The following is a 25244-nucleotide window of genomic DNA, read 5'->3' on the forward strand; positions in this document are numbered from 1 at the left end:
GTTTAAAAGTGTGTGGTGGAGAAGGGAAGTCAGAATGTACTGTATAAATGTGGTCAGTAATAAATTGTGCTTTGATATGTTCACTTTGACTATACAATTTGATCCCTAATGTATGTCTGAGCTCTGCGATGCTGTCTTGCAGCCCAAGTTTCAGCAATTTCATCCCTCTGATGAGAGTCGTCCAGTCTGTCCGCAACGTCAAGAGGAAGAACAGTTACATGCTCATGGAAGGCTGGATGGTTCACTTCACCAGCAAAGATTCTATGGTTAGTGTTTCAGGTTCTTCTTGATAGGGAAATATAAAATGCTTTTTCAGATTCATTCAATCTGGTACACGTTCTGTCCCTTCAGGATGATATAAAACCTACATCTCAGGAAGGACTGTGCAAGTCACTAGATTTTATTTTGCTTAAAAGATAGTTGTAGTCTGCAGGAAGAGATGTCCTCTTCATTGATACTCTTTTGGCCGGCATCAATAGCGCCTTTGAATTTTTCACTTTAGACCCATTTAAGGTCTCCAGCAGTTGCCCTTTCTAGAAACTGTGCTCTTACCGACTCCACTTTGCAGTTGTTTATTTCCAATACTCATAACATCACTGCATCACTTGTCTGACTTTTCTAACCAAACATGTTTTGTAAATTTTTTCTGCAGCGGAAGCGCCATTATTGGCAGCTGGACAGCAAATGTATCACACTTTTCCACAATGAAACTGGAGGAAAATTCTATAAGGTAGGCCTCAGCTCATAGCTTCCTCTTTTGAGCACATTGAATCCAATATCAAAAGCCATGGAATTTAAGACTAGCTTTACACCTATACCACGGTGACAGGAAGAAATGAAGTATTAACAATTTGAAAAAGTTGCACCATAAATTAGTTGAATGGTTGGGAGGCTGTGATTAGGAGGAGATGTTCAACAGCTTAGGGTTGTGGTTTCCTTAGTAGGAGATTGATGATGTTTGAGGACCATTATAGTATTTATCTTTGTCTAATGCAATAAGTTTCAGCACTATATAAGATGATATAATCGTGTCACATCAAACTTCAAAAACAATTGGCGCATAAAGAAACGTCCAGATCCAGGATGTATATTTCTTGACGAACTTTCTCTTTAGTTATCACAAAAGGGTTTTTTCTTTAATGTTCCATGAATAAACGATCATAGCCAACGCTTTTCGTCTCCCAAGAGACTTTTTCAGGGCTATTAAAAAATACATACTAATATAGTTTAAAAAAATGAGCCTAAACCCATCAATAACAGTTACATAAGATAGAACAAACATTACTACAGACGTACATTCTTACAAAAACGTGTACATGATTACTTCCTTCAAAACACATCCTATAAGCACATCCATTGAACATACAAAAATCAAATTATAATGCATTCAAAAAACAATATTTGTCTACAAGCGTTTTTGTATGGTTATGATCACTGAGTTAAACAGTTAGCATGGTTTGTTAAAAAACAAGAATAGTCATAAAGTATATTAAAAAAAAGAGAGAGGAGGCTCCATAGAAACATTAGTATGATAATGATAACCCCGTACCTTCAACGTATGGCATACAATATGTTCTTTAGAAGGTCGTAAAATTTCAAATCCAGTAGTCATAAGGTTTCTATAAATGTCAAAGACTCTGAAGTAGCAGACATATAGAGTAGGAAAAAAATCTCATCTTTTTATGTTTAGTATAGATATTTATATAAATAACATGCATCTTCTTTTTTTTAAATGTACACTCACATTGGTGTTTAGTCTACATAAACCATGTATCACTCAATTTAGAATTTAGATCATGTGTCTATAGATCAAAGAGATCATACATATATAACGTCCTAACCCTCATTCTAATCTTGAAATCTGACTTCCATAGTAAAAAGCAGAAATCCAGGGAAGTCAATACAAGATGAGTTACACTAAATCTTTCAATAATTAGAACATCACTGAGTTGCGGAGCTTTTGGTTTCAGCAGTCTTCATTTGCAAATGTAGTTGGTGACTTTGTATTCATAAGTGTCCACTGTCCTTAAGTCTGGACTTTATTCAATGTAACATTACATAGATACTGCGGGAAACGTCAAGAAAAACCTGGCATGGTGGGCAGGTTTCATACAGCTAAGGATACAACAGCGGCGGCCATCTTATGAAGGTTTGATCCATTGTGGAGAGACTTGCGAACACAATTGATTTTGCGCTGCAATACACTATTACCCTTAATTATGGAGAAAGAAACTATGTGGCTCTGCCTCTGTATAGTCATAGTACATAACTGCTTGAGTAGATTCAAATATTCTGTTTCATTCGCAACACAATATTCATTGAATACGAGCGACTATAAATGTGTTCATTCTCTAGATATATATAAAATCAAGATGTCAGATTATAATTCACCCGCATTACAAAGTTAAAGAAGCTTTACATGTATCCCATTTAATTATTATCTTCAGAACACGGGTTTCCCAATCCAGTTTGGTAGCGATATCGGCCATCTTTTAAATTTGCCCCCCCCATATCTTCTGTGTATGCATATCTGCACTTCATTGATTATGCTGCTTCATTATCTATGCGTAGTATTTATCGTTGTCTCAAAATGATTTAATAGGGATCCTGTTCAGTCATGAATTAAAGAAGAGAGTGTGTGCACACGGACTATAGTTAGAAGGAAAGTGTTTCAGTTGTTATAGTATGTGAGTTGCTCGCCGCTGAGGCAGTTTGGGCAGCGTTAATCAATGGCGGGTATATACGCCTTATGAAGACATGGTATGAAACAGTCACTTACCTGACCTATCTCTTAATTTACAAATCCATTGTTAGCATATTTCATAGCTTCACTTAGAACAGAGCCAGATCGGGATCTGAAAGAACTTTTAGACTCACACTTCAATATTTTCATAGTATGTGAATCTATGAAGCATTCTATGCTGGAGCATAGTTGCTTCTGATGTTTGGTAAAGTATTAGTAATGACTAAGCCAGGGGGCCACATTTGAGCTCAGGGAGTAATTTGCCTTATTCCTACTTTTCCACTCAGGGATACATTGTTATGCTTTGCTAGTAACTAGTGCTCAAAAGATAATCAGAGTCTCAAAAGCTGAACTTAAAATCAGTGTGACTTTTATCTCCTTGTCTTCACCTCAATTAACATGGGACAGTTGACTTCAGAGTGAGGGCCTAGGGAGTGTATATTAGATGTTGAAATATCTGCTGTGCTTATTCATGACATCAGCATAATTCCCAGTACTTTTTAGGCAGAGTCTGCACATATTTTTCTGTCTCGTGTACCATTCTCCTGTAGGAGCTGCCATTGTCTAACATACTTGATATCCAAGCCTGGAAGGCATCGTCATCAGCTCCGCCGACTGAGGGAGGAAGCCCCCACTGCTTCGAGCTACTCACCGATACCATGGTGTACTATGTAGGAGAGCGCTCCATCAACCCTGAGCCAGGCCAACCTTGGTTGGGGAACGAAGTGGGAGGGGCTTGGGAAAAAGTGATCAGGCAAGCCCTAAGGCCTGGCATGAACGAATCCAGTGCATCTCCACTGCCCGGCCAGCCTAAGGATGGTGGTAAGAAGGAAGACTTTGACTCTTCAACATTCTGGGGGTCAACTCTAGTCTGTATGTTGGGAGGTATGCTGAATGTCTGTCTGTAACCCCGATACAGCCTGTGAGGTCTGAAGCTCCCTTGAAAATATAAAGATTAATCTTAGGTTTTTAGAAATTATTTGATGGTACAATTACACCAATAATGTAAGTCCATGGACCAATATTTGAGTTCCTGTCATTGCTTACAATTTACATTCGAGTGAATTGCCTTCAATGCTTGAGTATTCAGTATAGTGATTTATTTCTTTACTTGAAGTTCTGTTCTCTTTTTCATCACACAGGCAGCGGATTAGGGCTGCAGACGAACATGGTAAGTTCTTTACAAAATAACATTTGTACCCCTAACTCCATGTAATGAGCTCTGTTTCTGCAGGTAGGCTATTTATATACCATGTACACCACAATGGACTACACTTACTATGGTGAACTCGAAGTCTTGGGTTGACTGAGCCGGTGTGATCAGTGTGCTTTTTTCACCTACTTTATTTATGTGCCCCTTTCCGCTACCAGAATTCATTGCCTTGTTCTATCAGAAGAATGGACTTCCAAGGTAAAGTCATTTAGTGCCTGTCATTGACTGTAATGGCTCAGCCTGTAGCAGCAATCATCTCCCTGGGGGAGAAGCATTCAGTCTTAACTGACTTTGAACAAGAATGGAGTGAGGTCTGAAAGATGTCTCTAGATAGAAGATAGACCTTTATCCAAGAGCGGCAAATCGATGCTGCCTAACTATCTCTGGTTTTGTCTGGGTGTCAACACTCATAAATGGACTGTCAAGGTACTCATTCCCCAGTACAATGTTTCAGCTTTACCCCGAAGCTAAGAAAACTTAAAATTGCTCTATAAAGTAAGGGGCTATCAGGACAGGGAGACTTACTTAAAAAAAATGGAGCACAACAATAAATGGGAAACCAAAATAGTATATCAAGAGAATATAAAATAAATGGATATTGTGTTATTTATCAATTTATGTCTAATTTTGAGGGAGAAGCAGTCTTCTAATTTCAATTTTCAGGATAACACTATCTACTGAATTCCGATTTCATTCGTACAAACTGAAAATCATAACTGTGTAAGATATATATTAAGGATAACACCCATGTAGGAAAGTAGGATCTGCTTCTTATGGCTACCCCCACTTTTTGCTGATGTAGCACTGCTTTTGGGCTAGTCTGACTGGGATACTGCTATCCAGGACCCCAGTCTATCTGCTTTCTCCCTTAAATGACTATGTATGTACTTTAGGTACACTCCACATTGGATACTGTGGTACCCCTATCAGTCCCTAGTATATGGTACACCATGTACTCATGGCATAGGTACTACCCCAGCGTGTAGCATGTATTATGCCACCCATGAAAGGCCATTCAAAATGACACAACAGGTCTGCTACAGCAGCTAATGTAAGCTGGTGCTTGCACCACTTAGATTTTTTTTTTTAGATTAAGTAATATGATTTATAAAGATGTTAAGATCACGAGATATAATGAAGAGCCCCACCATGAGCAGTCTTCCTGCTGCTCAGCCCATTCGCAAACTGACTCTCTCAACATCCAACATTCCACAGCATCACCACACACCAACATTCCACACCCCAGTCACACTGGCTGAGCAGCAGGTATAACACATATGTTTATTGATAACGGCATGTTAACACACTGTTTTGCATCTAAAAACTGTTTCTCATTGATTTTTTAAACATATTTTTATTGCTTTTGTACATCAGTTACCGATATAAGAAAAAGGCGAGAATTTAGCATCATATTCGTACAGCACATGTCGTATGCGTTTACATCAGTTATACAGCGGTTTCCAACAGTATCCCCGAGATTCTTATACATTGCTCAATTAACATTGTTTTATTTCTTGAGTACAATAAAGTAGGTCCATGGCTTTAAAACAATGTGCAATCTTATGCCTCCCGCTCAACTAACAAAAATCAGCCATTATATAACTTTTTTAATTTGCAAAAATCAAATCTTCTCATTTTATTACTAACTTATAAGAACAAACTTCCCTGTCCCTCCCTCCTCCCACTAACCCGGCCAAACCTACCCATTAATAGTATATTCACATGCCCATATCATGTTCCTGCATATATAGTATCTCTGTATGCATTCCGGTTTGCACCTCATTTCTTTCTGTAATGGGAAGTACTGACATTGATGACATGTGTGATCACCGCTTGTAGTCCGGGGCCCGGCTAGGTGCAACTATACTCTCTCAGTATGATAGTATGTCAATCGCAACATATTCCTCCATCAGTGCATTTCAAGGCATAGATATTGGTGTTTTTCGCAACCCCCTATGCCCTTCTCTTTGTAACTCAGCCCTTCCGCCCTTCCCCATCTGACCATTTCCGCATGCCAGTCTTGTAAGCATGGCGCCCTAGTGGCTTTCCAACGTGTTGCAATGTTCCTTTTAGCTAGGAAAAGCGCAAGATTAGCGAACTTATGTATTGGATTACCCTTTTTTCCATGGGGCCCTAGGCCCAGTATAAAATATTCCATTGAGTCATTATTTCACACTGGGGCAATATCCTTCAGTATCTGACATACAGATGTCCAGTAATGCCCTAAACTCGAGTAGTCCCATACCATGTGTATCAGTCCCGCGTTGCATGTGTGACATCGTGGGCAGGTGTCCCTCATTCCCAGAAACATGGTGCATAGTCTACGTGGGGTCAGATCGGCTCTGTGTAGCAGCATCAATTGGATGAATTTAAATTTGGGATTACGAGACACCTTCTTGCGATAACCTATTATGATGTCCCATTCTTTGTCTGTAAAATGCACAGCGCACGTCTCTTACCCATTTGTCACGGAAGGGTTCCAATGAGATTGCCGCTATGGTACGGATACCCTGAGACAGCCATTTGGCCAGCTGTGACCCATGTCCCATCAGGTATTACCACTTACTTAGATATAGGTTCACTATATCTATCTAAATCACTACACTTAATAATCAGTCACCCCTATTATTATTATTATTATTATATTTCTTATATAGCGCCAGAATCGACCCCCGAAGGGGTATCTCCGCGCTTGCCTTGGGAACCCGTCCTGGTTTTTCCCTGTGAGATAGCCCCTACAGGGCATCCCCAAGGTGAAAGCCAGGCATCCCGCCGCGGGGGGGCCGTTGTGGAGATTAAGCAAGCTTAATGCCCAGAGTTGCAGAGTGTGAACCCATGATTAGGTCAGGCACCGAAGCGAGAATTATCGAGTCCGTGGACATTTTGAGCTCAACACCCTGCCGCGTCGGGAATCGAACCCTGGTCCCGGGTCTGACCTCTGCTTCAGGGTCTGCCTGCTCTAACCAGTGAGCCACACTTCTCCACCTATGGCATGCCTTATCAATCCTGAAGGCAGGGTGCTGGGCTTTATGTGAGAGGGTGCCCCTACAAGAATAGCGCCCCTCTACAGCCTTCGGAGACCGTTCCCCGGGGTTGTCTGTGATGCAGCCAGATATACAGGTCTAAGTGCTTTATAACCTCGCAGTAAATGCTAACTTTAAAACGGCTGCTTAGAAACATGCCGTGTTTGGTGTCAAACACCTTGGATCATACCTCCACACCAGTAACTGGTGTGGGAGGTATGATTCCACCCTTCTGAAACCACTACTGTGGGTCACTGGTCTACCCGGTACCAGCTTTCTTGACCTGGGCAGTAAAAAATGGACGCTGCCAGCCACAGACACGATTCTGCTCTCCTGCTGCTGAGCCAAGTTCGAGTAGAGGAAGGCATGACAATAGGCATCCTGTCACAGGGAGGTGTAACCACCTCTCAGACAGGAATTAGTGTATTGGGGCTGGGTGGGTGCACTCTGAGAGTTCCAGAAAGTCTGCATTGGGGGCACATTTGGTGTCCCTGTGCATAATCCATCTGAAACCAGTTCTGGGAGCCATTGCTGCTGCTCTGGCATGAAACTAGACAAACGACATGGGTGTAGCCACCCCTCTGTCCTGCCCCTCCCCTAGGAGGGTCCCTAGAATCTTTTTCACCCCTTCCCATGGGTATAAAGTAGGTTACCTGGCTACAGGACTTTAGATTTTACCTGGACAAGATTCTGCTAAGAAGAAACCAAGTACTTTGAATGCCTGCACAACGATTGCACGACTGAAGAATCTCCCTTGGAGTAAAGGAGTTACTCCCCTGCAGTAGCAGGCACCTAAGCGCATCTGACCGGCTTGCTTCTCCAGAGCTCCTGAGATACCACACCTCCTTCATTCTAAACTAAGGTATGGGGCTGATTAGAACCTAGAGAAATCTTGGATAGATTCTTGGCAAAGAAAACTAAACCTATACTACACAATACTTAATTCTTCCCACGTACTAGACTTAGGTTAGGTACATTGCGGTAGGCGTACTTTAGAAGCACCAGTTGTGCATTTTTAGCCATTGTTATTTATGTATGTATTTATATATGGGTTAGAAACCTTACAATGCTCTTACAGTATTATTTCATAATATTGTTCTCGCTGTACGTATTATACTTTACATTCTGTATTACAATTGTAGTAGTTCACTTTACTTGCATGAGAAAGAAGACTGTTCAATAAAACCTTTTTATTGAAAACACTTGTCTCTATCTTTCTCTGAATCTCTGTAGAAACGAAGCATGCACGAGTGACTGAGTGAAATACTTATCTATTGTTTGCACGAGTCTAGAGATATATTTCTTATTCTTGGGAAACAAAGTTGTCATGTTTATGCGGTTGTCAGAAACTAATCCTTTCTTTTGAATTCGAGAAAGTTTCTAGTGACCTCTGAGCTAGCTGGCACTCACTATTAAGTTTAATATATTCGATAGAGACCTAGTTGATCTCAGTCCTACGTATAATCTATAGGATATATTATTCCAATGCGCAGAGCCTATTGGGAATATAGGAACTACACTACAATACCAGTATCTCTCGTGGGGACTGTGCAACCCGAACCCCTGTGCACCACGCACATTTGCAAGTGCATATGCTTGTTGGTGATTCCCAAACTTGTGCTTGGACTCCGTGTAGTCCTGACCACGAGCAGTATTTGCACCACAGATATCCAGCTTCCACTCACTGAGTACTCTGTGGGCTGATGGTTTGCAAACTCGCTTGAGGTCTCCTCCGATCCCTGGTCCGTTGGTCTCTGGGTCCTGGTGAGTGTCAGATGAAAATAACAGGAGATGTCTGTTCACAATGATAAATGTGTGCTGTTCTGAAGCTAAAGACACAAAGGGATCATGTACCAACAACATGAAAATACACTGGGCTGAGAAACTCCCATCAGCCCACCCTTATGGCGGAATATCATCACGTAGGATACGGATGGTGATCCAAATCTCGCCCAACCCATCTAATGATGGTGCAGAGATGGATTTCCGAGATAGTCCTCTAGCCACAGTGTCTTTCAAGTGGTGCAGATGGTGTGCAGTGCTGTGAAAAAAGTGAGTGAGAGAATATAAAATTGGCTACTAGAGCAGAAAATAAGTTTAATAGGCACTGTCCTAGTGTCAAGATTAAAATGACGCCTGATAGTCTGAAAATATGACTATATAATGGCGCAGTGCATTGGGGTCGACATGTTTCAGCTGTATGGAACAAACTGTCCAGCTTTCTTTAGGACCGAGTTCTAATAGCGACTGCAAAAGGATACTAGTGAGTTAAACGTGAAAATTATAATAATAAGAATACTGTGCAATATTAAATCAAAATACTCCTACCAGGAACTTGGATCCCCAATGTAAGCTGGTGGAAAATGAATTATTTGTCCTATCCAACAAGAGAGGGAAACAGTGCACAGAATATATGATATGATAAATTTGTCTACAGTGATCCCTAAGTGACAAAGAAAACAGTACAGACAACACATAAATAGCGAAGAAAAAGTCTCAACGCTTCACAGATGGCTGCAGTCCTCCAGGCTTCTATGATAAAATTCACAAGTATGTTTTTAAAGTATCATACTCACCAAGCATTATGTGGGAAGTAACCTCACCTCACCCGGCACCCGCTCGGGAAAAATGAGGCCCTGCTCTGTTAAATGGAAATGGAAAAGTGAATTGAGAACCACCGTCAAAATAATATTTGCGATGTGTAGCTAACTTGCTCCCTCATTTCTATACAATATTAACGTACCCCAGTTGTTTTAAAAATAGACACTCTCTCCCCAAACTACATGGCCAAGGTGCAGCGTGTTATAAACAATGGTTGAGCATGAAACCATTTAGGAAAAATTGTTGCAACCAGAATGTTCTCTCATGGCTGAACTCAACAGTAAACTTAAGGTATTGGTTTTGGTCATCCTGGTGAGTGTCACCTTGTTTTTTTCTTGGGCTTACCTAGTCGCACCAGATGTGTCCTGACTCCCATTGCCTGTAGAGTCTCCTGGACCTTGCTGGTCCACACCGTAACCTGTTTTCTCTACCCGCATGGGTTGCATTTAGCAAGACTTGTTGGTGCTCCAGCCTGACACCGACTCCTCAGCACTCAGTATCCTTTGTGGCACAGCTCAACTCCATATCCTGGTCATCATCAATGTCTCCTGGTCCCCGTGACTGCAGCGTCAAGCATCCCTTCACACTTGAAAAACCCGACATAGGTGGGCATTTGACTACCGAATCCCTGGGCACCTGACATGACTCAGACTCTGTCCCCTCTGCTTTCAGATTCCTCTCACCTAGACTCCAGGCTTGGATTCCACCGGACACTCCTTGCTTTCCTGGCAGCAGTACTTCTTTGTAGCTCTCCATTGAAACTGACGAAGGTTTCCAACACCACTTGACCCCTATACACCCGGCTCCTCTGGGATAGATAACACAGGTACTTTTGTTCTCACTGGTGGTTAGCTCTACAACCTCCTATGTTCCAAAGGGTTTGCTTGAAGTCCTCGTAGAAGTGTCCTTAAACTTTAAGTTTGCAAACACGACTTTCCCATAGAGTTGTACAGAGCAGGCTGTCGTGTTTCCTCACTGCACCTGTCCTCAGTGGGCTCCCAGTGTCACTGCCATGGGTGGTTCCTTGGGGTCCCAGCGATTCTACGTACTCTAGGCACTGTGTCTATTGACGTTGTGATTGGTATAAAATTCTGTTAGTATATGGGTCGGTCTCACCCTGGAGCCATCTGTGTATAGTGCTACTTACGAATGTTCTATTGATACAGTATTGTGTCCTTTATGATCTAATCTCGTGTAGAGATTAGTGGAGATAGTTATATTAATAAATAAATATTTTTATATAACTACTGTGTGGTTCTCCTGAAGGCTGCTCACCACAGCTACCACTAGGATAGCTTTCTAAAGGTTATCTTTGACCTCATACATCATAAGGGTCACGTGGACTGGTACAAGATGCCCACTTTAATTAGTGGACAGCATATACCAGGCCACCTTCTCACAGCCCAAATCTAAACTTGGCTCTGAAAGCCTGGAACAGAGTAACAACGTAGACACACATTAATACCAAGAATTGGGAAGTAGCTTGTATTTCAAGAGAGGACACAGGGAAGCCTTGTCCAGTTAACATTACAGCTGTTCAACAAGTGCTGCACTGTGTACGACTTAACAACAAGGGGTGGTGATGGACAGAGTTTCTGAATTAATCAGAATACTCTCACCCAGTCGAGAGATCAGGGCTAGATCCAACACCGTTTTTTAGCTCACTGCACCATCCCAGCTCAGAACCTGGCTATATGCAAATTAGTCTATTCCTGTCCATGCCAGAAACCGGTCCCCGGAAGCTTGTCTCCTTTCCGGTGAAGAATTGGCTTGGTAGTTTGGTCTGCCCTGTTCCCATGATGCACTGGGCCAGGGACAGACTAATTTGCATATAGCCAGGTTCTGAGCTGGGATGGTGCAGTGAGCTAAATAACGGTGATGGATCAAGCCCTGATCTTTGGACTGGGTAAGAGTGGTCTGCTAAATTCAGACACTCTGTTCACCACCACCCCCTTTTCTGAATCGTTTTTGGCCACTATAGGTGTGGCAGGGTATACTCAGACATGAGTCCCTTGCTCACTGCACCATCAGGATTCAAGCAAGCCGGGCCGACGACGGCTGAAATGCCAGAAACCGGTCCCCGGAAGCTTGTCTCCTTTCCGGTGAAGAATTGGCTTGGTAGTTTGGTCTGCCGTGTTCCCATGATGCACTGGGCCAGGGACAGACTAATTTGCATATAGCCAGGTTCTGAGCTGGGATGGTGCAGTGAGCTAAATAACGGTGAGGGATCAAGCCCTGATCTTTGGACTGGGTAAGAGTGGTCTGCTTAATTCAGACTGTCTGTTCACCACCACCCCCTTTTCTGAATCGTTTTTGGCCACTATAGGTGTGGCAGGGTATACTCAGACATGAGTCCCTTGCTCACTGCACCATCAGGATTCAAGCAAGCCGGGCCGACGACGGCTGAAATGCCAGAAACCGGTCCCCGGAAGCTTGTCTCCTTTCCGGTGAAGAATTGGCTTGGTAGTTTGGTCTGCCCTGTTCCCATGATGCACTGGGCCAGGGACAGACTAATTTGCATATAGCCAGGTTCTGAGCTGGGATGGTGCAGTGAGCTAAATAACGGTGATGGATCAAGCCCTGATCTTTGGACTGGGTAAGAGTGGTCTGCTTAATTCAGACACTCTGTTCACCACCACCCCCTTTTCTGAATCGCACTGTGTACGATACTAGACCATTTACATTTAATTGACACTCAGACATTACATATCCACACTACTAAACATACCATTTTATGGAAATCTTCAGGTGTCATAAACAGACCCCTAGAGCATTGTATACCACATTGTTTAGGTTCAAAGAAATAATGTGGCATCCACCTCTACATTAAATGTACAAAATCGTTTTGGATTTCTGAAGAGAAATAATCGAATCAGAATCTTGGTTTTCTTCTTATGTATTCAAGGATTCTCCAAATTATTCACAGAACCATTTTGTAAGGTTGTTAAAGTTTACCGTATGTTCTATAAAAACAGAACACAATGGCGAATTAAACTATTCAATAAAAAGGAAAATTAAAGTACAAATACAATGCAAAATTTAAATAGCATGCTGTAATTTGAAATCATTTGCTACATGTCATAGTATAGCATTGCAATAGTGCCATGTAATTATTTTACATAAAGATAAAAAGTTCCTAAACTACATTAAGTCTTTTCAGGTGAGTCTAATCTCTTGACCCAGTTGTCATTAGAAAGGCATACGCACGCTATCCATAGTTTTTTGCCCTTTGTGCTTATTTTGTCTATGGAATGTGAACCACGAGGGTATCTCATGCTGCATGTAACAAAGTCCTTGTCACATTTTCCATAATCTCATATGGGAATTTCTTTGGCAATTTATAGATAATTGCTAGCTTTGTCTTTAACAACATTGTGACATAAATAAGTAGAGGGTGCAGGTCCCTCATCAACACATGAGGACTCTTTTTCATGCTCCAGTTTCCACCTGTCTCAAAAGTTATCTTCAACCCTGCCATGGAAATTGCTCTGGCTCCCTGATCATTCACCCTATGGGCAGATCCCTACTCAGTCTCCTGCTGGACAGCTCACCTCTTTCCCCTGCATCTCTGTATTGATCTTCTGAATGATCTAGTTCACTCTCTTCCAAACGCAAACTCTGAGGTGTCCCCTGCAACCCACTGTCCCATTGTTTCATACTGGCAAATGGGGTCTTTGCCCTCAGCTCTTGGCATATTGCCTATCCACGTATTTGAATCACTGTAACCAGCACCGCCGCAGTTCGGCTCAGTGTCCCCATCGCTTTCTCTGCAGCCAGTCCGCTTAGAAAATGTACCTTTAATCATCCAACTTCTTGAGTCAGGGGGTTCCCCTTTCAACCTCTGACCTCTCTCCCACATGCCAGCCAGTCACAACATACTAACTGTTTTGCTCTTCGATTTTGGGAGTGTGTGCCCTTGCCATCGGACCTGTATCCTGCAGGGATCTAGGTGTCGGGGTGGTGCCCAGGCCCTATCTCAAACAGTCCCATGATTAGGTACATCATAAGGATTTCAGGGGCCCTGGACAAAACGTATTTGGGGGACCCTGTTTGAAACTGTTTTGAATTTATGATACAAATTCATTTCTTTCAAGCCCTCTTTAGCCATGTAACGCAAGTAGCGATGTGTCTTTTCAATATTGGAACACAGCAGCAGTTCACTAATATTACTGCAAATAATCTCTGTGACACCCTACATTTCTCATATGTGGAGTACTGTTTTATCTAAAAAAAAGTGTTTTAAGGTTGTTGGATGAAACATAAACACAATATTGCTCTGCAAAATGTCTTAAATAGACCCTCACACATCGCCCACATTATAAATAAATTAAAGGAAAACGGTATTTAAAACAATCTGTTTATAAATATTCAAGGTCATTAGGGCTCCTGTCTGCTCCTACACTTCTGTAAAGCACTCCACTCGGAAGGTTTTCACATTAAGGGGGGAGTCTTCAATTAAACTCTCAGAGTGTGGCCCTTTCTTGCTATGGAACAACCCACTCTCTTTGTGGCCATTTCATTAGGCCAGGTTGTGACCTCTGCTCCCATTTTCTTCCACCTGTGCCCCCCATGCTGAGTACCCACAGTCTGAAGAAGACTATGCAGGTGGTTCAGAGTTTGACAAAGACAGTTCTTTTCTAATCAACAAACTATTGTTTAACCATTCCGGTAGTAAAAAATGTAGCACAGACACAAAAGGAGTTAGAGGTATCCCTTAAAACATTTTATATATGTTACAGTCAAAGTGTGAAATCCCAGTATTGTATAGAATGCCTAGGTAAAGTATAGAATGCCTGATGGTTTTCGGCAAACTATGAAATATAAGTTTTTTGTGAACATGTTACATACTTTTCCTAGGCATTCTATACAATTCCTAGGCTTTATACAGAATGACCAGTACCATTTACGCAAAGTGTTAAAATGCCACAAGATGAGATTCCTAGGCATTCGGCAAAGTGTGAAATCCCGGCATTGTATAGAATGCCTAGGTAATGTATAGAATGCCTAGGTAATGTATAGAATGCCTGATGGTTTAGAGGCAAACTATGAAATATAAGTTTTTTGTGAAAATGTTACATACCTTTCCTAGGCATTCTATACAATTCCTAGGTATTATACAGAATGACCAGTACCATTTACGCAAAGTGTTAAAAGGACACAAGATGAGAAGCCTTTATTAATTAATACGCATTTGAAAACTGAAAGAACAAAACTACGAAATTAAGCACAGGATATTCTTACCGGAAAACAATGAAAGCAGAACTGAGATTGAAGTACTTGTTACACTTATAAAGGCCAGAGTAACATGTGGAATTGTACTCACTTTTATTCTTCACACAAAAACACCTTCTATTTTGGCACTTTGATCTTGTACATACATTTCACGACTTAAAGAAGAATGCAAGCAGAATATTGTTACCGGTAAAACACAAAGCAGAACTGGCATGACCTACTTGTTGCTGCACAAAAACACCTTCTATTTTGGCACTTTGATCTTGTATATACATTTCCCGACTTAAAGAAGAATGTGAACAGAATACTGTTACCGGTGAAACACAAAGCATAACTGGCATGACCTACTTGTTGCAGCAGGGAAGGCTAGAGTGACATTTTGAATTGCATTTGATTTTCTTTTTCACACAAAGGCACCTCTTATTTTGGCATTCTGCCCCTCGCTTGCTGATAACTTGTGCTGTCTCCGGGATTAGGTGTATTATATACTTTGCCGGCAGACAATCCGGCAAAGTATACAATGCCTAGGCAATGTATAAAATGTCAATCATTCCATACTTTGACGTTCGATTTTCAGGCATTCTATACAATACCTAGCCATTCTATAGAATGCCGAATTTCACACATTGCCGGGCGGGAATAAAATGGCGGGATTAGGCGTATTATATACTTTGCCGGCAGACAATCCGGCAAAGTATGCAATGCCTAGGCAATGTATAAAATATCAATAATTTCATACTTTGACGTTCGATTTTTAGGCATTTTCAGGCATTCTATACATTACCTAGGCATTCTATAGAATTCAGGATTTCACACTTTGACTGTAACATATATTCTCACATCATTCAAATAATTGCATACTTCCCTAATGTAATCATGTGTGTTCAGATTAGCCAGATGACCCCCTTTTCTACGCTCTTGATGGCAATCTCAGGGTCTTTAGATATATTTTCTGAAGCTGCCCATTTATTTTGACATATTTGAATCAATTATCTGGAAATGTTTGTTTATTTTTTAGTTTGGTCTCAATCTTACTCATCACACTAAAATCCGTATGCCCCAATCACTCAAAAGTCTTCTATCAAGAGAATGGACTTAAATTTAAATTTTAATTGCTGTGAGGAGAGTTGTCTCAATAGCTAAACCTTGCATCAGCTCAGTTTTGGAGAATTCTGTACCTTTTTTAAGAGAATCCAATACATTTATCTACCCCTCTGTTGGTGTAAAATGTTCAACACACTCTTTCATCAGTAGGGTGCCTTCAGGGCCCATACTTCCCTAGCACTGCTGGTGTCTCTTTTAGGCGTCCCTTATGAAGATCAGACATCTATCCCATGAATGAGAGACTCTAATTTGGCTTACACACCATAACTATATTCCTTTCGGCCAACTAAAACTGCTGTGTCAGAGAACCTCACCATGTATTTCTCCCCTTTGTAGATAATATGAACCCCAATAGGTATATTTTGGCATGGGGCGATCCTACTTTATACATTAGATTGTGCGTTTGTTAGTAATTTCCCCAAGTAATTCCAAAATCGCTTGCACAACCACATTATATGTAGGACATCTGTAGTCATTAGTTTACATCTCAGCCACATGTATTTATCCAAACATCTTAATTTTGTACCTCAAGTGTCAGGTATTTCCCATGGTTATAATTATATTGAATATATTTACTGCTTGCATTATGAGATCCTTTCTATGTAAAATAACCAAGCCTTTATCATTGTTGACCTGTAAGTTCTTATGTATGTCAGCGACCCACCTTTCCCTTAACAGGAAATGGCTGATTTTTACTATGCCTTGCAATGGTTCTCTATGTTAGTAATGCAAGTTTATATTTTGTTCAGTTTTGAGAACACTGGCTGATGTACACACTTATGGCGTTCTATCATTTATGTGGATGGATTTCTAGCTGCCCTATACTGGAGAAATTGGCCATCCATGTCCTGAAAACTTGTATAGATGTAATTGGATTGACAAAATAGCTGATTCTTATCCATCTTTCCAATATAGTCCTGGGGTGAGGCAACCACCCCTGATTGACATCTGAAAGTGTCCACCTACATCAGGAAAAGATCAAGGCATACGTAAACACCCCATTGCCCAAGATTGGAATTCTTTGGCCGAGAAATTTAGTCCCACTTTTAGAGCGGATACACATCCCCCTTTAGCGACTCACTACAGTCACACTATCTCACGGGTTTCCCACCTTATTGGAAACAGACTGAACCGAGTATACAGATAGCTAGATTTCTATGTAGATTAGCTTAGAGTCAAACTGACTATTTGATGCGCCGGAAAAGTCGGTGACTGCATATTTACCACAGGGACTGCCCACTCTGCCACTTACAATTAGAAGGAAAAGATTGGGATAGGGGTTGGATAGTTTGGGAGGTAGATTTAAGGGAGGTGAGTGGGCAGTTAACTTAGAAGACTATATTGATGTAAAATTCTAGCAAATCACACTCACTAGTGTATACTGTGCAATATTTCGGTATATGATTATGATTCAAGGTCTATTGAACATTGTATCTGTTTAAAGATTGCCAATAAAAAGATATTGAAAAAAACAATACAGTAAATTACAAAGCATGTCTTAGTTAAGGTATGACATACAATTCAATTCAATATAATTTATTTTATTTTGATATGGAACTCCGACGGAGGTCCAAAAAAGTACGCCAATAAATTAAAAGGACATACTTTATATATAGTACACAATTCTTCAAAAGTACTTCAAAAAGTTAAAATAGATAAAAGGACATACTATATATACACACAACACATTTCTTCAATATCCAACCATTAGATATTACAACATACAAAAATGGACTTGAAAAGTTACCTAATAAATAACCAAGAATGTTTTAAAAAATTGATATAACCTATGGCAAACCATTTCATTTGGTGGGGCCAAAACAAATGCACGAGCCTCCCGAGCAGAAGAGATATTAAGCCTGGCCCTTTGTAGTGCCGGGCACACAAATAGCACATGATTAAGATCCTGAATTTGTAAAGAGCACATTTCGCAAATTCTCTCTTCTCTTGGTATTTTGTCCCATATACCTGTAACTACTCTTAAAGGCAACAAGTTAGTTCTCAATAGAAGTATCAGCCTTCTGATCCCATGAGGAAGGTTCTGGGTTAAATACAGCTGTGGTTTACTCCCCAAAGCAATCCCACAGACCACTTCATCACAGGGCTTGGACTGACTTAAAGCAATATCTCTAATCGTGCTAATAGAAGTTATAGACTTTTTTAGAAACAGCTTCAGTGCAGACTATGGCATAAGGTAATGAACATTTAAGCTAAGCCCGAATAAATCATTTGCTTATGCAAAGAACGTGAAAAATGTTGATTGTTCTTTCAATTTATCAAAAATTTCCATTCTCAAAATAGCCCTAAGAGTGCCCTTGTACTCCCAACAGAGGGAGTTACCCCACTTCAGGACCACTGCCACGGATAAAGTATATGAAGAGACTAGACCAAATTCCAAATGTAGTACATGTGAAGCAGCCATAGAATTTAATTACAGATTTGGCGTAGAATTTGGTCTTCAGCCTTATCAAAGGAAAGCCGGTGATTCATATCCAGTACTTCAACAGCATATGTTAATGAAGGGAGAATTTTAACCTTAAATACTGATAGAACATGACTGAAGTGGCGTCTCCCACAAGTTTTGCTAAATCTGTTCAAAGCTGCAGACTGGTAGACAGCCTTACTAACACATAGATTAATATGCTCTATATCTCGTCCAGTTTTTTAAAAGACCTTCCCCAAATATAGATAGAAGTCAACTAGTTCCAGTTCATCAAACACCAACATCCACTTATACCCTCTGTTTAATCTAAGCCCTTTCTTGCGGGAGACCAAGATTTTGCTTTTGGCAACATTAATTTTCAAAAAATGTTCTTCTGCATATTTAGTTAAAGCATCCAAACAATGTTGCAGACCAATGGGCATTAGATCAAAGATTGCCACTTTGTCCGCATATAATAAAGAACAAATGGACATTGCACTAATTCTGGGGGCATGCCCCCTTACTGAGTTCAAAGCACCGAGGAGAACAAATGTGTACAAAAAAACCAAAAGAGGGGCCAGCAGGCAACCCTGCTTAAGCCCATTATATGTTTTCATCTTACATGATAAGCCCAGCGAACCTCCCATCAGAACTTGGCACCTGGCGTCTGTATGTAATTCTACGATGAGACCCAAAAGATGGTGTGGTATACCTAGATGGGAGAGCTTTCTCCACAGAGTTTGGCAACCCACTTTGTCAAAAGCCGTGGATAAATCAATAAATGCCATATAAACTTGCAAACTTCATGTGAAAACATATTTCTCTACAATGGTCTGGACAACCACAATATTGTCCAGAGTACCATGGTTCTTTCTAAAACCAGCTTGTTCTGGTGGTAAAATATTCTGATTATGGGCCCATTGATGCAGACAACATAATAAACTTTTTGCAAATAATTTGCCCGAGGCATCCAACAATGCATTCTGTCTGATGCTAGTTGGTAAAGTTTTCGGGCCCTTTTTATACAGCTGGACCATAAAACTCCCCTTCCAAGAAGGGGAAATATTGCTTGTTCGAAAACAGAAATTAAACAATGGTGCTAAGAGGGCTCCCGATGCCGCTGGCTCCTTTTTAATTAACACAGTCGGAATTCCATCTGGCCCTTCCGCACCGGAGGTTCTGGCGTTCGTTATAAAATCCACTACTTCATCCCCTGACGGGGGACCGTATTCAAGAAAAGAAGAGGAAGACTCCTCTACAACAAATGTCACAGTAACTACTTGGATATTGTTTTTATATAATGATGAAATATAATCCACCCATTCCTTTTCTGGGATCAGTATAGGGAGAGCCCTCTGTCTTGATTCACAATATTCCGTGATCAAATGCCAGTAGTTTCTTGAGTCTTTAGCCCTTGCGGCTTCCCTCAACCCGATCCACTTAGCGTCAAACTCTCTTCTCTTGTCGCTAAGTTTGCAGCGACTTCTTACTCGCTTAAGGCAGTTAATTTCCTGCTGTTGATCCATAGAGAAATGGAAATGTTGTTTTCGGACTAGTCGGTTAATTTCTTGATTTAGTGTTTTCAACCAAGATTTACCCTGTTTAGGCAAAGGGGGACCAACGGATTTGGAGCTTAACTTATGTATCTCTTCCATTTGAGCCTCATGACAAATGGTGCTAGCTTTTACTGAATAAGAAATGTATTAAAATATATTTTTATTTCAAAAGCACAGCCTGTAAAGAAAATATTGCTGAATAAATGTGGTAAAAAGAAAATCAGTATGGTAGCTAGATTGTTCCTTCATTAGGCCCACCCGCTGGAAATGCACACAAAAGCCAAAAAAGGCAATTCTCCCCATTCTTGACATTTCTAAGCCATCTCTAAATGTCAGAATATCACAGATGTAATGGCCACCTCATGAACACATGCACATACTGCGGTGACATGTACATATAACCTTCATCCATCTTCTATTAAAAGATTATAGCTATTGTTAAAACTGCTCATAAATAACTTCCCAGACGCATGAAGATGAAGAGCAAGTTTATTGCGTTCTGACCTTGGCACGATCGCCTCCTCACTCAACGTTCTATGGTGAGCTCCTATTGAGAGTTCCACCATGGGTAACAACACTCTGTGGGAAAGGGAGGGGTGGAGGGTTCATACCAATAGGCAACATGGATAACTGTAAACTTCAAGTTACAACACATCTCCCTCTGTAAAAACCAAAAGAGAATTACTGTATACATTTTCTCCGGAGGAGGCATCTATTTACACCAATGCTATTTGACATAGACCTCCTGCCACCGTGGCGGCCGGCATATTCTAGAGTCTTTGGGCAAACAACCACTGGATGGTGCATCCTCTGGAATTTCATCACAATCGGGTACAGGTACACACACATTGGGGCAATTACTCACATTGTCCATACTCCAAGTGCTGCCATCCTCCAAAACAACAGAGTTTCTGCCAACCCTCTTGATTCTCGATGGTTTGGAGAAGGAGGAGACCTTGGCACGCCCTATACCAGGTTTTTTGATCACCACCCACTGTCCCTCATGAAATCTCCTACTGGAGGTTCCCCATTTCTGGTCATGTCTAGTTTTGTACTCCACTTGGTATTGAACCACCTTTCTCATAGTAGAATCTCTGTCCACCCATACCGGACTGCCCCCATTGAGCCAGTTAGGGGTGAGTTTGGACCCTGAGTTTCTCCCCTTGAGGGACACAAAACGAGACACTCCACTCACAGCATTCAGGGATGAGTGATGTGACCATAATGTTTTCCTGATGGTTTCCTCAACTGGCTTTCACAAAGTGACGGCCATCTGGATAGTGTTTTTTAACATTCTATTAGCTCTTGCCACCATCCCGTTGGCCTTGGGACAGTAGAGGGGTGTCTTTACATGCGTAATGGCTAAACCTTCTTAGAATTCTCTCATCATTTCTGATGTAATTTGAACACCATTGTCCGTTACGAGGGCACTAGGTACTCCTTCTTTTGAAAATATTTCTTTAAGGAACTCAGTTAGGTCTTAAGTGGTTATAGAGGGCACAAGTTTAGTAGTAATCAAATGGGCATGATAATCAATAAGTACAAACATAAATCTTTGGGGACTGCTGAGATGATTCAATGGACCTATATTATCTAGGCCGAGCTTATCCCATGGCTTAGACGGCACCACCACAGGGATAAGGGGTGCTTTTTGTACCACTTTAGATTTGTTACTCATTCCACAGGAAACACACTCTTTCACTGTACTTTCAACCAACCAATCCATTTTGGGAAACCAATAGTGTTGCCTAATTTTGCTCTTGGTCATGCTTCTACCTGGGTGTCCCTCATGCGCGATGTCAATCACTCGTTTTTTCATGCTACCTGGGGGAATGATTCTTGTTCCCCTATACACTTGGCCCCCTGTTAGGGATAGTTCATTTCTCACAATCCAGAAAGGTTTGAGAGCATCTGGTAGCTCGTTTGAAGTTCTGGGCCACCCCTTCTCAATCATCACTCTCAACTCTCTCAGCACCTGATCTTCCTCTGCTTCCTTCTCCCACTCCTTCCTGTTGATGGCAGGGTATTCAATGGAAAAAACAACCTCATCAGGTGGACTGCATGTTGAATCATCACCAGGTATGGGTAACCTTGACATGCAGTCAGCAATTGTGTTTTTAACACCTGCCACATAACACATCGTGAAATTGTAACCCTGCAATGCCAAAACCCACTTCGAGATGCGAGGAGTGACCTTCTCAATGTTTTTTGTAGAAAATAGTGGGATGAGGGGTTTGTGGTCGGTGCGTAAAGTGAAAGGAATACCCCACAAGAAAAATTTGAAGTGGTTTATCGCCCAATAGCACGCCAGGGCCTCCCTCTCGATTGTGGAATAATTTGATTCTGCTTCCTTCAGGGCTCTAGATGCGAATGCAATTATTTTCTCGCATGCGTCCACCACTTGAGTAAGGGGTGCACCCAACCCCTTTATGCTAGCATCCGTGGTAAGGGTAGTTTTCGCATTTGGGTCAAACATGCCTAGTGTGGGTGGCTGCCTTGACATACTGGAATTCTTGTTGCCACTTCGTACTCCACTCAAAAGAAGAACCCTTCTTTAAAAGCTCTCTCTTGGCACTTGTGTGACCAGCAAAATTTTCTATGAACTTGTTCAAGTACTCCACTAAGCCTAAGAAGGTTCTAAGCTCGTCTTTATTCGATGGAGCCGGGACCAAAACAACAGAATCCATCAAACTAGACTTGGGCTTGATTCCTTCTCCTGAAATGGTGTGTCCTAAGTAAGTTACGGACTTGACCCCAATTTTACACTTGTCTATTTGGGTCGTAAATCCTGCCTTGCTCAGTTTTTTCTACACTTTTTTAAGGTTCTCGTTATGTTCAAGTTCTGAATAACCATAAATCAAAATATTGTCTTGGAAACACAATATTTTTCTTAGACCATCAAGTATGTGATGCATAATCCGTTGGAATACGGCAGCTGCGGATGCCAATCCGAATGGCATCCTGTTGTACTGGTATGCCCCGAATGGTGTTATAAAAGAAGTCAGCTGTTTTGACTCTGGATGTAGGGCTCCCTGGTGATATGCCGCTGAGAGGTCTAGGACGCTGAAGAACTTGGCTCCCTGTATGACACTGAGCATCTCATTTATCTTGGGGAGAGGATGTCTCTCCACCCAGATGTTGGCATTGAGATCCCTGAGGTCCACACATAATCGAATGCCTTGGCCGCGACCACATTGGGGGCGAGCCACTCTGAACTTTCAATCTTCTCAATTACCCCCATAGACTCCAACTTCTCCAATTCATCCTTGAGGGAATCTCTCACTACCAAGGGTACCAATCTGGCCTTATGCACCGATGGTTTTAAATGTTTTTTCAACTTTATTTTATGGAGAACACCTTCATCAAACCTAGATCCTTCGAAAATACCTCAGGAAACTCTCCACCCACATCAGCACCTATGCTAGGTCGTTCCACCAAGTACACCGGGTCTGAGGCATTCGAATCCAACTTAATGCCAAGGTCTTTTTGATGTTTCCACCCTGATAAGTTTGAACCCTGTTTTGTTATATATACCTTACCAACCGTGAACCGGTCCTTGAAGTTCATTTGCATAATCAGCATGCCAACCAGGGGTATTGAATCCCGGTTGTATCCCCCCGGGTTCATGTCTGGAGGTAACAAAACATACTCCCTATATCCTGATTTACTTTTGAAAGTTTCTTCACTTATGAGAGTATACTGTGAGCATGAATCAGCAAAAACATCATAAGATACATTGTCAAGCAAAATTTTACATTCAGGGTAATTGCTAGTAGAGCTCTCAAGAAGTTCATTAACTTGGAACACAATATCCCCCCTTTGTACCTCTTCTTCATGAATGACATGAGTTATGTCCTTTCTCGCATCATGACACACCTTAGTAAAATGACCACATTTGTTACATGTTCTGCACAAGGCACTTCTTGCAGGGCACTTCACACTATTTGCTAAGTGATTTGGATTACCACAAAGGTAACACTTTGTGTCTCAGATTTTCGATTTGAACTTCCTGCATGTGCACCTCTGTTTTTATCTCCCTTCATATTCACCTTCAACACTTCCCCTTCACAACCTTGCTTAACCTCAACAGATTCCTTCATTTCGTTCATGCAGAACGCTGTGTGTTCAATGCTTTTCGCTATGTCCACCGCCTGTTTTAAATCAGGTGCATCCACTAGTAACTTCTCCTGTATTTTTTTGTCAGATGTGCACCTCACTAGCTGGTCTCTTATAAGAGAATCAGTTAGGGTTCCAAAATCGCACGTGGTCGACAACCCCCTTAGCACTGCAATATAATTAGCTACCCTTTCATTTTTCCCTTGTGATCTTGAGAAAAATTTGTGGCGTTCAAGCACCACATTGATTTTCTTGCCAAATTGTGCCTCAAACTTTTTCAAAGCTATTTTGAAAACATCAGGGGGTGCCCTCACTTTCTCCCTCTTCAGCTCCCAATTCAATTATAGTGTCCGGTAAATTGTCATAAATTTCCCTTGCATGTCTTCCTAAATTATGTAGCAATATGTGTAGTTTACGTACTGATGAGAATCTGTTTCCACCTATCGCGATTAAATATGACTCAAATATATTTACCCAATTTTTCCATGCGGTGAGAGGTTCACCATCCTCACTCAGGAATGGAGGTGGCTGTGACAATGTCATTGAAGATGCCATAGTTAAACAAGGGGTGAGAGGCAGTAGCTATATATATGCTCTAGGGGGCCCTGGAAGAACTAAGGGGTAGTGCGAGCCTTGTACAGATGCTAATTGCAGGCAAAATTTCTCACATACATATGTGGCTGAGGAGATAAATGAAATTACAATTCACATTTACCCTTTACCAATGCTTGTTTTTTTTCTTCGTTATTCAGAATGTACTCTTAACATCATGAACCCATACACTTCCAAACTATGCCTCTTGCGATACTTCGGTGACTTAGTATGTTTTTCCTGTGCCAGCTCGCTGACCTTTGTCCTTTTCTCACCCTTCCTCACCCAAATTTTCCTGTCGGGGTAGTGGGTTAAAAGTACCTTGCACGCAGGCTCTTTACTGAACAATGCCGAGCCTATCAGCACAAACCACGACTATGGGCTGAAAAGTGATGTCTTCCTCTTGCACTTACTCCTAATTGTCCTTTAATTTAGGGTATTTTCCTCCTTTTCAACTTTTATGCGCACCGACGCCTCGCACTAAGGCTCAATTGAAGAACAGTTCATCGGCAGACCAGATCGCCCTCTAGCGCTAAGAACGGAGCGCCCACCAGACTTGTCAGCTGAGGGAAAACGCTGTCACTTCCTCACGCTGTACCGGTCCGATCACTGATCTACCGATTGCACGCTGTCAGTGCTATGC

The 25244-nt window shown here is 41.5% G+C and overlaps 1 protein-coding gene across 1 annotated transcript in view; it reads left to right on the top strand.

Annotated features, from left to right (window-relative positions):
* Positions 1-25244, top strand: part of LOC147692287 (serine/threonine-protein kinase D3-like) — a 587115-nt gene that overhangs the window by 472490 nt on the left and 89381 nt on the right. Inside the window, exons 8-11 of the mRNA XM_086938546.1 lie at positions 143-266; positions 653-730; positions 3295-3565; positions 3886-3914. Of these exons, the coding sequence (XP_086794672.1) occupies positions 143-266; positions 653-730; positions 3295-3565; positions 3886-3914 (502 nt within the window). The remainder of the gene's footprint in view (positions 1-142; positions 267-652; positions 731-3294; positions 3566-3885; positions 3915-25244) is intronic.

Source organism: Lissotriton vulgaris, chromosome 9, assembly GCF_964263255.1.
Source record: "Lissotriton vulgaris chromosome 9, aLisVul1.2, whole genome shotgun sequence".
NCBI lineage: Eukaryota > Metazoa > Chordata > Amphibia > Caudata > Salamandridae > Lissotriton > Lissotriton vulgaris.